General features: G+C 47.8%; 1 protein-coding gene across 2 annotated transcripts in view; it reads right to left on the reverse strand.

Annotated features, from left to right (window-relative positions):
* Positions 1-3,275: 3,275 nt before the first annotated feature.
* The window catches only part of LAMC3 (laminin subunit gamma 3), a 770,318-nt gene continuing 760,549 nt past the window's right edge, over positions 3,276-13,044 (reverse strand). For both annotated transcript variants that reach the window (XM_085613958.1, XM_085613956.1), the window contains exons 26-28: positions 7,629-7,775; positions 4,822-4,921; positions 3,276-3,983 (exon numbers count right to left, since the gene is read on the reverse strand). In XM_085613958.1, the coding sequence (XP_085470084.1) occupies positions 3,739-3,983; positions 4,822-4,921; positions 7,629-7,775 (492 nt within the window). In that variant the 3' untranslated portion in view covers positions 3,276-3,738. The remainder of the gene's footprint in view (positions 3,984-4,821; positions 4,922-7,628; positions 7,776-13,044) is intronic.

Raw genomic sequence — 13,044 nt, forward strand, 5'->3', positions numbered from 1 at the left:
GAAATTCGTAATTGTGAGGACCAGAAGCTGGGACATTTATACTTTGACACCGATTGCCTCTGCGGCTGAATACCATATGAACAAGCATTGGCATAGCCAATAGGTCTCACCTTTGGGACCTTATAAGTGTTTAGCCATGCAACAGTTGATGTTGTTGCACCAAGGATATTGTGCTGCATAACTAAATACTTAGACGGTCCCAAAAGCGAGACCTATTGGCTATGCCAATGCTTGTTTTTAACTATATTGTAACACAGGGTAGACAGTGCCACCATGTGGTAGACTCGGATTAATAAGTGCAGGTGTTTAGAAATAGGGGCTGGGGCAGAACCCCGGGAAACACCCGCACAAATTAAGCACTGCTACAGCTTCCTACTGCCAATGGCTCACCCGTCAAGGGGCATAACATCAACAGAAGTCACCTGTGAGCAGATGCTAAGCCCTCTCAGTGACCCCTAGTACTAAGGCTTGTGGGCGTCACCGGAAGTGACGTCAGGCAGTCCTCGAGAGCAGGTGCCAGCACGGTGTGCTAGTCAAGCTTAGCTCAGTAAATCTGTGTATAGCAATCAAGGTTAGATAAGACTCACCCACTGCCAAGTCACAGTGGTTAGCTAGAGGAGGCGGAACACAACACCTGCATTACCAATGTATTGGAAAGTTCTGGAAACATTTGGTGGCAAAGGAAAACATTTGGAATAAAAGAAATAGCTTTCGACGCAGACTGCAGGGTTAGTGAATGATCTGGGGTCAGAATGTTTCAATAAACTCGTTAAATCTCTTTGCTTTGGGGCCCCTTTCTTGCACACACCCACAGCAGGGCCACGAAAGGAACCCACCTCCTCGGCTTTGAGTACAAAGAGTCTGGAGTGAAAAACTCTCCAGGCAGGTCAGTGGTGTCAGTGGGCGCTGCAGGCAGTAGGCACTAGAGGTAGTGGCACTGAAGGCAGTGGCACCGAAGGCAGTATGTACTAGTGGCAGTGGACACTGGAGGCAGTGGACACTGGAGGCAGTGGACACTGGAGGCAGTGGAAACTGGAGGCAGTAGCACTGGAGGCAGTGGACACTGGAGGCAGTAGCACTGGTGGCAGTGTTGCACTGGAGGCAATAGCACTGGAGGCAGTGGGCCCAGGCGGCAGTGGGCACAGGCGGCAGTAGGCACAGGCGGCAGTAGCATTGGAGGCAGTAGCACTGGCAGCAATGGGCACTGGAGGCAGTGGGCACAGACGGCAGTAGGTACTAGAGGCAGTAGCACTGGAGGCAGTAGCACTGGCAGCAGTGGGCACTGGAGGCAGTAGCACTGGCGGCAGTAGGCACTAGAAGCAGTAACACTGGAGGCAGTAGCACTGGAGGCAGTGGGCAGTGGATGCAGTAGCTCTAGCGGCAGTAGGCACTAGAGGCAGTGGCACTGGAGGCAGTAGGCACTAGAGGTAGTGGCACTGGAGGCAGTAGCACTGGAGGCAGTGGGCACTGGCAGCAGTGGGCACTAGAGGCAGTGGGCACTGGAGGCAGTGGGCACAGGCGGCAGTGGGCACAGGCGGCAGTAGCACTGGAGGCAGTAGCACTGGAGGCAGTAGCACTGGCAGCAGTGGGCACTGGAGGCAGTGGGCACCGGCGGCAGTAGGCACTGGAGGCAGTAGCACTGGAGGCAGTAGCACTGGAGGCAGTAGCACTGGAGGTAGTAGCACTGGCAACAGTGGGCACTGGAGGCAGTAGAACTGGCAGCAGTGAGCACTGGAGGCAGTAGCACTGGCGTCAGTAGGCACTATAAGCAGTAACACTGGAGGCAGTAGCACTGGAGGCAGTGGGCACTGGATGCAGAAGCACTGGTGGTAGTAGGCACTAGAGGCAGTGGAACTGGAGGCAGTAGCACTGGAGGCAGTGGGCAGTGGTGGCAGTGGTCACTGGAGGCAGTAGCACAGGCGGCAGTAGGCACTAGAGGCAGTAGCACTGGAGGCAGTAGGCACTAGAAGCAGTAGGCACTAGAGGCAGTAGCACTGGCGTCAGTAGACACTAGAGGCAGTAGCACTGGAGGCAGTAGGCACTAAAGGCAGTAGCACTGGAGGCAGTAGGCACTAGAGGCAGTAGGCACTAGAGGCAGTAGGCACTAGAGGCAGTAGCACTGGAAGCAGTGGGCACTGGCGGCAATAGCACTGGAGGCAGTAGCACTGGAGGCAATAGCACTGGAGGCAGTGGGCACTGGCAGCAGTAGCACTGGAGGCAGTAGCACTGGAGGCAGTAGGCACTAGAGGCAGTAAGCACTAGATGCAGTGGGCACTGGCAGCAATGGGCACTGGAGGTAGTAGCACTGGCAGCAGTAGGCACTAGAGGCAGTGGCACTGGAGGCAGTAGCACTGGAGGCAGTGGGCACTGGCAGCAGTGGGCACTAGAGGCAGTGGGCACTGGAGGCAGTGGGCACAGGCGGCAGTGGGCACAGGCGGCAGTGGGCACTACAGGCAGTAGCACTGGAGGCATTAGCACTGGCCACAGTGGGCACTGGAGGCAGTGGGCACAGGTGGCAGTAGGCACTAGAGGCAGTAGCACTAGAGGCAGTAGCACTGGAGGCAGTAGCACTGGAGGCAGTAGCACTGGCAGCAGTGGGCACTGGAGGCAGTAGCACTGGAGGTAGCAGCACTGGCAACAGTGGGCACTGGAGGCAGTAGAACTGGCAGCAGTGAGCACTGGAGGCAGTAGCATTGGCGGCAGTAGGCACTAGAAGAAGTAACACTGGAGGCAGTAGCACTGGAGGCAGTGGGCACTGGATGCAGTAGCACTGGTGGCAGTAGCACTGGAGGTAATAGCACTGGAGGCAGTAGGCACTGGAGGCAGTAGCACTGGAGGCAGTGGGCACTGGCAGCAGTGGGCGCTGGAGGTAGTAGCACTGGCGGCAGTAGGCACTAGAGGCAGTAGGACTGGAGGCAGTGGGCACTGGATGCAGTAGCACTGGTGGCAGTAGCACTGGAGGTAATAGCACTGGAGGCAGTGGGCACTGGCGGCAGTAGCACTAGAAGCAGTAACACTGGAGGTAGTAGCACTGGAGGCAGTGGGCACTGGATGCAGTAGCACTGGTGGCAGTAGCACTGGAGGTAATAGCACTGGAGGTAATAGCACTGGAGGCAGTGGGCACTGGCGGCAGTAGCACTGGAGGCAGTAGGCACTGGAGGCAGTAGCACTGGAGGCAGTGGACACAGGAAGCAGTGGGCACTGGTTCCACTTGTGTTGCTACGAAAGAATCTCATTACAGGTTTCTGACCACAAACGTTTCAAACCAGAGCCAATTAGATTTTGAAGTTTCAATATTTTAATTTTTGTTTTTGGAGCATGGAGTACAAATTTATTTCTAACCAAGGAAAAGTATATTTTAATTATGAAACCTGGGCATTTTGGGGGGTAATCAGCGCTTTTCTTGTAGCAAGTAATTCACGTAAATAAAAGGAAAGATACATTTTTACCTTCAAATCAACACTAAAAGAGTTGTGCCCACTTGTTGCCAGGGGATTCAATAGTGGTAATGTCATGTCATGTTTGTGTGTCCGTTGTCACACTGTCATTCGGACACAGAATGCTCCCCACTTTTGATGGTTCAGTGTCATCACTCCATATTTGTATTTTTGGGATTCCTGGCCTGGTCCAGTCCTATCAGGCATCCTGTCTGTCCAGGGCTTGCTCACCCGTGGGACAGCAGCTTCAGGCACTTGGTGGTCCTCAGGAGTGCAATGGGTCGGACGGTCCACCCACTCACTACCCATTGCAGCTGCGGGGAAGAGTACGGACAATGTCCTGGAGGCTGGCCTTTTCGGCTTGGATGGCTTCGATCTCCACCTCATATTCCGCCATCTTTAACCGCTGCTGCTCTGCCGCCTCTTGCAACAGCTGCAGTTTACGTTCTAGCGTGCCGGACCCCAAGAGACGGCGCGCCACCTCCTTCAGATAGGCCCTCCCTTCGTTGAGCACCGCTTCATTATGCTCCTTTGACTGTAGGCTCTCTGGGTGGGGCAGAAAAGCAAAGTTAGTGGTGTAAAAGAGGAGTTATCCTGTATGTGCCCATCACAAATGTCGATACTGTGCTGTCAGTCTCCGTAGAGGGGTGTCCACCCACCGAAACCCCAAAGAAGGACCCAACGCCCCAACCATACAAGTCACAGACGCGCAGAGGATGAGAGGTGCACCCTGACAAGTGTGGTCTACATGGGTGGAATGTGTGCGACCACAAAGACTCCTTTAGCGGGTAGTATGAGGACATGGTCGTAAACTGTGCGACTCCAGGGGGAACGCGCCAGAATATGCTGCAAGTGGGTTAGTTATCAACAACAGGGGCAGCCCTGAAAACCTGAACCAGGGGCAAACAATATTGGAATCCTAACAAGGGTTCAAGTTAACACAATACGTGCATCAAATTTTAAACAAAAAATCACAAAAGCTAAAGAAAACATTATAATATGAAAAATATGGAGAATTATACCAATGAAGACACAGAGAAGGAAAGAGAAAAGAGAAAAAGGAGAAAAAAGAGAAAAACCATGTTTAAATATATACAATTCATAGAAAAAGCTTTATTAACAATGATAAATAATTCAATCTTAAAACATATACGACAAAAGGTGCTCAACACAATACCCAAACAAAGACCTATGAACAGTGGAATGTGTAAACAGACAAGTGGCTGAGGAGAAAAGGTTTACAAAAATCAGAAGTTCAGAACAAAACTGAAACAACACAAAGCAAACAATGCGTCCGCTTCAATTTCAGCCACAGTAGTGGAAGGGAGCATCAAAACCCCATGATAAACACACTCCGTAAAGGGGGTGACCAACAGGTTCCTACCAAGACCCCTGAGAAGGCGAGACAGGAGAGAAACATCCTCCTCCAAAGCCATCCGGGCTTTCTGGACGGTCTCTTCGACTGAGGCCACCGCCGTCTTTATCTGTCCCCCCAAAAGGAAAAGAGAGAAGGATTAATTCTAGAGTATAACAGTCATAAGCATTATCCAATGGAAAACAGTGTTTACTAACTTGATCAAATGTAACTGGTAGCTGCTAATAATGGCCAATGGAAATCTTTCAACACAATCCACTTATAACTGTTATTTATTAACTCTACCCAATGGACACCAACATCTAATAACAGTAGCCAATCAAAACCAGTGCATACAATAATCTGCTAAGAACCACCAATGGAATACAGTAACTAACAAAAGGCACACAAAAAACACAACATCTGATAATTTCCAGTGGAAAGCAGTGCCTGCCATCAAAGGCAATGGGAACCAATATCTACTAATATTTTCCAATTTAAACCAGTATCTTTTAACACCATCCAATACAAACTAGTGGCTGTTAACACCATCACATGGAAAACAGTATCTGCTAAAACCATCCAACTGAACCAATATCTTTTAATACCACCCAATAAAAACGAGGATCTTTTAACACCATCCAATGGACATCAGTGTCTGCTAAAACCACCCAGGTGAAATTGGTATCTGCAAACACCACTGCTAACTGTGTCCTAGAGAAGGTGGTGTCGGCTAACACCATTTAATGGAGGCTAGTGTGCTCTAAAACTATCGAAATATATGCAAGCAATGCCATCCAATGGGGACCAGTGTCTGATAAAACCATCCTATAGAAAGTAGCGCCTGCTAACACTATTCAAGTATGAACCAGTGTCTGCTGATACAATCCAACAGAAACTAGCGCCTGCCGCCAGCATCTCATGAAAACCATATTCTGCTGACTCTGTCTAATGGAACAAATATTTGTCGACACCCCTCAATGGAAATAAGCACGGGGCAAGGCCCTCCAAGGAAAACTAGCTTCTGCCAATAAAACCCAACAGAAACCAGCATTTGCCAACTACAGCCAATGGATACCAACATCTGCTAACATCATTCAACGAAGACCAGTGCTGGCTAATACCAGTCAATTGAAACCAGCAGCTGCTAACAACCACCAATGGAGAAAAGTGTGTCCTAGCATCATTTAATGAAGACCAGTGTTGGCTGATACCATCCAATAAAAACCAGAATCTGCAATTAAAAAACAATGGAAACAGTATGTACTAACAGCAACCAATGGAGAACAATGCCTCCTAACATCATGTAATGAAGACCAGTGTTGGCTGATACTATCCAAATATCAAAAAGAGAGAGAGGACCGAGTGTCCGTGGGGGCTAGTTCACTTCCCCAGGTAGATATAGACAACATCAAGAAGAACTAGCTCACACTAAGGAGGCTAAATGTTCATGCCTTTTGGAAAAACCATTAGTTTTTTATGAAAACCCTCACCCACCAACCTAGTTGGTGGCATGCTTCATCATCGGGTCCCACCCAAGGTGCAGAGTGCACCCCGGTGTGCTCCAATGCCTGTGTTACAGCAGAGCTGGTTTTTCAATTTAGTGATTGTGCAGTGAAGTGATGCTAAGAAACTGTCCCCAGGGTCCCTTAAAGTAAAGGGTAATATTTAACGATGGGCCCTCTGGCAGCGCTTGAAAAATAGGTGGATATGTGTAGAGGTAAATTATGTCTCTAATATCCATTCATATAAAAGCAGGTCTACATGTTTCAACCAGACTACGCCGTATGCTGGCTTTCGTCAGGACCTATGTGTAAGTGATAAAAAACTCGCACCTTAGCGAGTGTGCAATAACCTATTGTCACGACAATCTTGGCTGACCATCACATTTACCACCTTATCACTTACACATAGGTCCTGACGAAAGCCAGCATACGGCATTCTCCGTCTGAAACATGTAGACCTGCTTTTATATGAATGGATATTAGAGACATAATTACCTCTACATATATCCATCTATTTTTTAAGCTCTGCCAGAGGGCCCATCGTTAAATATTACCCTTTACTTTAAGGGACCCTGGGGACGGGTTTTTTAAAATCACTTCACTGCACAATCACTACACTGAAAAACCAGCTCTGCTGTAACACAGGCATTGGAGCACACCGGGGTGCACCCGGCACCTTGGGTGGGACCCGATGATGAAGCATGCCACCAACTAGGTTGGTGGGGGGGGGGGGGTTCATAAAAAAACGCATGGTTTTTCCAAAAGACATGAACATTTAGCCTCCGTAGTGTGAGCTAGTTCTTCTTGATTTTTTCTGATACTATCCAACAGAAACCAGTATCTGCTAACAACAAGCAATAAAAACAGTATCAACTAACAACAACCAATGGAGAACAGTACATGGCTTCAACAACCAATAGAGAACAGTGCCTCCTAGCATCATTTATCAAAGGCCAGCATTGGCTGATACTATCCAACAGAAACTAGTAAGTGCATACAACTACCAATGGGAAACAGTATCTGTGAACAACACCCAATGGAGAACGGCATCTGCGAACAACATCCAATGGAGAACTGTATATGCGAACGACATCCAATGGAGAACTCTATCTGCGAACAAAATCTAGTGGAGAACTGTATCTGCGAACAACAACCAATGAAAACAGTATCTCGTAAGACCACACATTAGAAACCAATGTCTGCCAGCAGTATGCAGCAGGACCCAGTATCTGCCGATACCACTGAATTAAATTCTAAGTCTTAGCGCTGTTCAGCATAAGCACGCATCCGTGATCTCAACGTAAACATAAGCTTAAGACTTGGACACGTTACCAGCTCCACTTCCTTGACTTCTTTATTTCTCTCTTTGAAAACTCTTTCCTGTTTCAGGATCTCCTCCAGAGTCTCCTCGGTGCTTGTAGTGAGCAGAGCTGCACGCTTACGCTCTCCCTTCCCTTCCCTCAGCAGGTCTCTTGCCCTCTGCAAAGTAGCATAGGTATAGATATTTTACACACAGGCAATGGGTAAGGAACACATTGATTGATACGTTCTGACTTACAGAAGGAATCTTTACTGACACATTTCAAGGATGGCAGAACTGATGAATTGGGAAATGTTTCAGCCCAATTAGTAAGTGACCTTCCTCAGGATAGCCTCTCAGATGTTCTCAGGATTTCCACCCTGCTGACAGTAGTTTTACATTATTTTTTTTTACTTTCCTATTAAGGTGCTTCCATTATTGCCTTTTTTTAAATAAACAGATTTTATTAAGTTTTTAAATTGCAGCTTATGCATTACTTGCTTCCATTATTGCCTTAAAGCATATATTGATTAGTGTACATGTAATGATTGAGCCATGTTCCACCTTTCCAATCATCGCTGGCTTCAAATGTTAAGTAGTAGTTTATTGGGTGATGAAGATTTTTGCCTCGTGCTAGTTTCTTTATAATATAAATATTGAAACAAAACTAAACACCACAATCACAATGGAAAGGTCTGTATGGAATCAGCATTCTGTTTCCAGGTGGTGAGTTCACACCCAGCGTTCATCACAATTATAACCAAGCGCTGCAGTGTGTGCAGCGGAGCAACACCGGTGGATATCAACAACAAATCCAACACCGATACTCGGCCATCTGACAGAAGAGAAGGTGAAATTCCAAAACACCGCCAACAAAATATCTCAAATATAATCTTGAGTTAAAAAAATATGTTAAAAAAGATGAAAAACCTAAAATGTGTAGGAGGCAAGGGTAGACAAAATGGAAGTTGGATTTAAACCCCCCCACTCCAGAATAAATGAACAATATATTTTGGGTCAGATGTGTTCTACATGAGGTGTCTTTTAATCCAGTAACAGGTCTGTGTCCAAGTTACTCTGTTTATTTACTGCAAACAGTGAATGAGAGCCCTGGGGAGTGATACTCAAGCCACCAGAGAGATGCTACAGCAGCGATGGTCCCAACCAGGGCTTTAAGTGGGCCGGGTCTGTCCGGGTCTGAGCACCGTCAGTTTTTTTTTGGGGCTCTCGAAACGGGTCTCTATCGGGCTCTATTTTCGTGGCTACTAAAGGTAGTCCGTTCTTTATTTTTTTTTCTTTCGGACCCGTTTTAAGGGCCCAAAAAAAAACTGCCGGTGCTCAGACTCTGCCCACTGTTGCTGCACTCATGGGCGTAGGAAGTGTGGGGGACGCGGGGGATATATCCCCCCCAGATTTTGGAGTGGGGGGGACACGGGGGACAAGGGTGGGGGGGACGAGGGGACAAAGGAATTTCCCCTCTGTTATCGCAGGGCCATTAGCACGCGAAAGCGCTACCTAATGGCCCTGCACTTGACCTGCCTGGAGTCAGAGGCCACCCGCCCTCTGCCTTTTGTTATGCTGCAGGAAGGCTCAGCCGTTCTGGGAAGGGCAGAGAACGGAGAAAAAATAAACGCTGTCTCTTTTCCTTCATGGCAAGGACCGTGTCCACTACTCGAGATCTGCCTCTGGCGGCTGCCCTCCTCTCTTTATTCCTCCATCTCTTTCTGTCTCTGTCTCGCTCCTGCTTACGTGCTGATTTCAAGAGGCAGCTCTTAAGGTACTCTCTCTTGCCTCTCCTTTTCTTTATTTGTTCCCCTGCGAAATTGATCCAAAAAAGGCTGAACACTTTGGCTGTAAATGTCCTCATTTTCTGACCGTTTTCGATTGAAAAAAAAAACCTCGGAATGGAGAGAAAAAATAGTTAAATACCTAAATAAAGCAATACAGAGTGGACAGCAGACAGGCCAGACTGTTATTTACACCCACACACATTAGCGCCACTTTACAGAGTTTGCCAGTGAAAGCGCTAGTTTCTTTTTATCTTCTTTCTTTGAACAACATTGTTTTCCCAGGGTGGGTAAGTGCGCCATTCCTAAAGGGACTGCAATACCTGGTTGATGGGTAGAGTGGAAACGTTTAATATGATCGTTTCCAACTTTTTAATTATTTTAGCTTATAAAATGCGGCTCTGTGTTTGGGGATGTGGTCTTTTTTAGACCAAACTGCATACATTTTGAAAGGATATAAGCAATGGACATTGAAAGGGGTCCCTTCCTGGTCCAGTAGCCATGTCTTGAACTTTTCAGGCAAAATCACTTACTGATTTCTGAATAATGAGTTTAAAACCGTTAAGGTAACCATGTTTTTTTCTGATTAGAGTTCACATGCTTTGCTTATTCATGCATTCCCTATGAGTGTTTGCTTTTTCCAGGGTGTTATTCCTTTTTTTTCAGGCAGCATTTTACTGTTGCTTAGTGCATAATTTGAATTTAGTCGCAGCACAATTGAGTTGTGCTGAAGGCAGTGCGAGTTTCTCTCAGTGGGGCAGTATGGTGTTCAGTGTGGGAGAGAATGTGGCACTCTGGCCAAAGCTGCTGAATTTGGAACTGGAGAACCATGTTCAGACCTTCAGGACCAGTTCACCATACCACACTCCTGACAGAGCTTATTCCGATGCTACACCTTAGAAGGCCCGATAGACCTTAGAAGCTCAGGTGTCTTAGCACCCGCAGGTGGACCTGTCCACCACAATCCATACTGCAGTTCAATTCCAGTCTTACGGGCAGGCATATGAAGAAGCACATCCTAGATCGACAGTGAATCTGTCACTGAGGTCACAAGACCCTTGAGGCCAGTCCACCTCACCCATTGGTACCTCCATTGGCCTTTTTCCAGCACTAGCAGTGCAACTTGCCAGGGGTTGGCAATGTAGGATTTGCATGCACACCAAACTTAGGGGGTGATTATAATGGCTGTGGGACCACCACGTCACCCCGTCGGTGGCGGTCCCACCGCCATTGGTGACTGCGTCACAGCCCGCCATATTACAATGGCGGGTGGTTACCTGGCGGTCGGACAGACCAACCACCACGCACCCGACGGGCTTCTTGAGCCCGCCGGTGTGGTGAAGGGGCTCGTGGTTCCTACAATGCTGGTGGTGCCTACCATGCACTGCAGCAGGGATTACGATGTCCCTTAGCCGCCAGCTTATCAATGGCGGTTCACCTGCCATGGAAATGCTGGCGAAAGGGACATTGGGGGCCCGTAGCAGGCCCCTTTACCCCTGGCCCTCAGACATGGGTCCTGGGGGGCATCTATGATGCCCCACAACATATCACTGAACCATGTGGCAGGCACCGATATATTTAACATGTTCCTTTTTTTTTTACTTTGCGGCGGATGATGCAGCCAGCAGCACCTGCTGCAATGTAAAAGATAGGCACTGCCAACACCGTAGTGGCAGTCGCATTGTAATGCCTATCGTGGGGCCTCCACCTTGAAGGCCAGCGGCCCCATTCCCCGATTCGATGGCGGTGGTACTGAAGTCCATTTGGACTGAGCTGAAAAAGGATAAGATTCATAAACTGTAATTTTACAAAAATTAATGTCACATCTAGCATGAATTGAATTTAACAAAAGAAAATTGTGTGTGTCCTCCTACTAAAATATTGACAGGAGTTAAAGTATATAATTATGGACTACAGCCATGTGACAGATAAAGGTCACAGTTAAGAAATCCTCAATTTATGTCATCTGGCCGTGTGTGAAAGAAAATGGAAAAATCTTCATGCCTATGGATAAAACTCAATGGTCCTCCATTTGAAACATTTGACCCAAAGCTGTATGTAAAGAGTTGGCTTGCAAAAGGTAGAAGGTCTGCTGAAGAAAATTGTTGTGAGAAACCCCAGCAAAACAAACACACTGAATATCTTCGAGGGTTTTGGGGAATCCTGCAATAGATTTCTAAGTAATATAAATATTCTTTACATGTTTTTTAAAATGTTTGGTATTTTTATGGGTTATACTTAATAAATATACCTTTTTGCCTATTTTATTATCCTTTGCTGGATGCGACTTCATGATTTTCTTAAGCACACAGTGCTAGTTATTTTGATTTAGACCACGCCCCTACTCGGATAGGCCACGCCCCTTCAAGACATTAACCACGCCCCTTTTAGAGCACCCCCAGTTTTTTTTTCCCACTTAAAGCACTGGTCCCAACAGTCCTGTCCTCTCGGCACAGGAGTGCAGCTACTGTCTCATAAGACTCACACTGTCCTAAATATACCAGCCTCAGAGGTCCAGAGGACAGAAGGAACAGCGTCCGCACAACGAGGGCAAGCAAAGCTGGCATATGTGGCCAGTTCAGTGGTGCTGGAAGTAGGGGTGCAGCACCCCCAGACAGCGCCGAAGGAGCTCTCTTTGAAAATAAAACGCTAGAAGCCTCTGCATGCAACATATAACGTTTTTCCAAGACTGAACATCAAGTAACGGGGGGGGGGGGGGGAGGGTAATGCTGGTAATCCTTTTAACCCAGGACTTACTTTCCCCTCCTCTGACTGATATATTAAGGAGTTTTGTAGCTTGGCCCCAGCGACTCTCTTGTGGGGCACAGTGTGAAGGGAGAAGGCACGGCATGTGAGTGTCTTGTGACACATGTAAATAACAACATCCGCTTGGTTTACAAATGAAACTTCCCAAGTATTTCCGAAACATTCAGCAGCGGGCAGCGCACAAGAGCCAATGGTATGCGAGGGGGTAACACCACACCCACTAAATACCGCTGTGGGGCGGTACTGCCCAGGTGGGGTAGGATTTACCCATTCACGTTAAGATGAGGTATGGGACGGACATAACACAGGCGTCCCCCTGTATGAAGCCACACAGCATAGGACATTGCAGGAGCCCCCCTAAACATTCTGCAATGTTTTACCTGACAGAACTGATGCTGAGAAAAAGTATGAAATTTTCACACGTTGGTATCTTCCCCTAAGCTCCCATTTCAGGCCAGTAACCCGCCCTCCACATTTTACAAGTATAAATTGTTACCAAGTACTCCAGAATGCTCTATTGTACCTCACACTCCACCATTTGCACTAAACAGGGCACTCTATAAACACACGTGCCCTTTATGTAGCATTTGAGGTTCTCACAACCCTATGGGGCAGATTTATGTTTCCTGGCGCATCCCTGCAAATCAGCAGGGATGCGCCAGGAAAGATGCGTCACGCAAGTTTACCCTTGCGCCACCACAGATGCGCCGCATTGACAATGCAGCGCATCATGGCGCAAGGTTAAACAGATGCGTGACGCGTCTGATGGCATAAGGGGCGGCGCATTGCTGGAGTCGTGTCGCAAGCACGACGCAACTCCAGCAATGCTCAGGGGCTGCCCATACCGAACATGCTGCGTCATGCCTTACGCCTGCTTCAAGCAGGCGCAGGGTTT

This window comes from Triturus cristatus, chromosome 1_2, assembly GCF_964204655.1.
Source record: "Triturus cristatus chromosome 1_2, aTriCri1.1, whole genome shotgun sequence".
Classification (NCBI taxonomy): domain Eukaryota; kingdom Metazoa; phylum Chordata; class Amphibia; order Caudata; family Salamandridae; genus Triturus; species Triturus cristatus.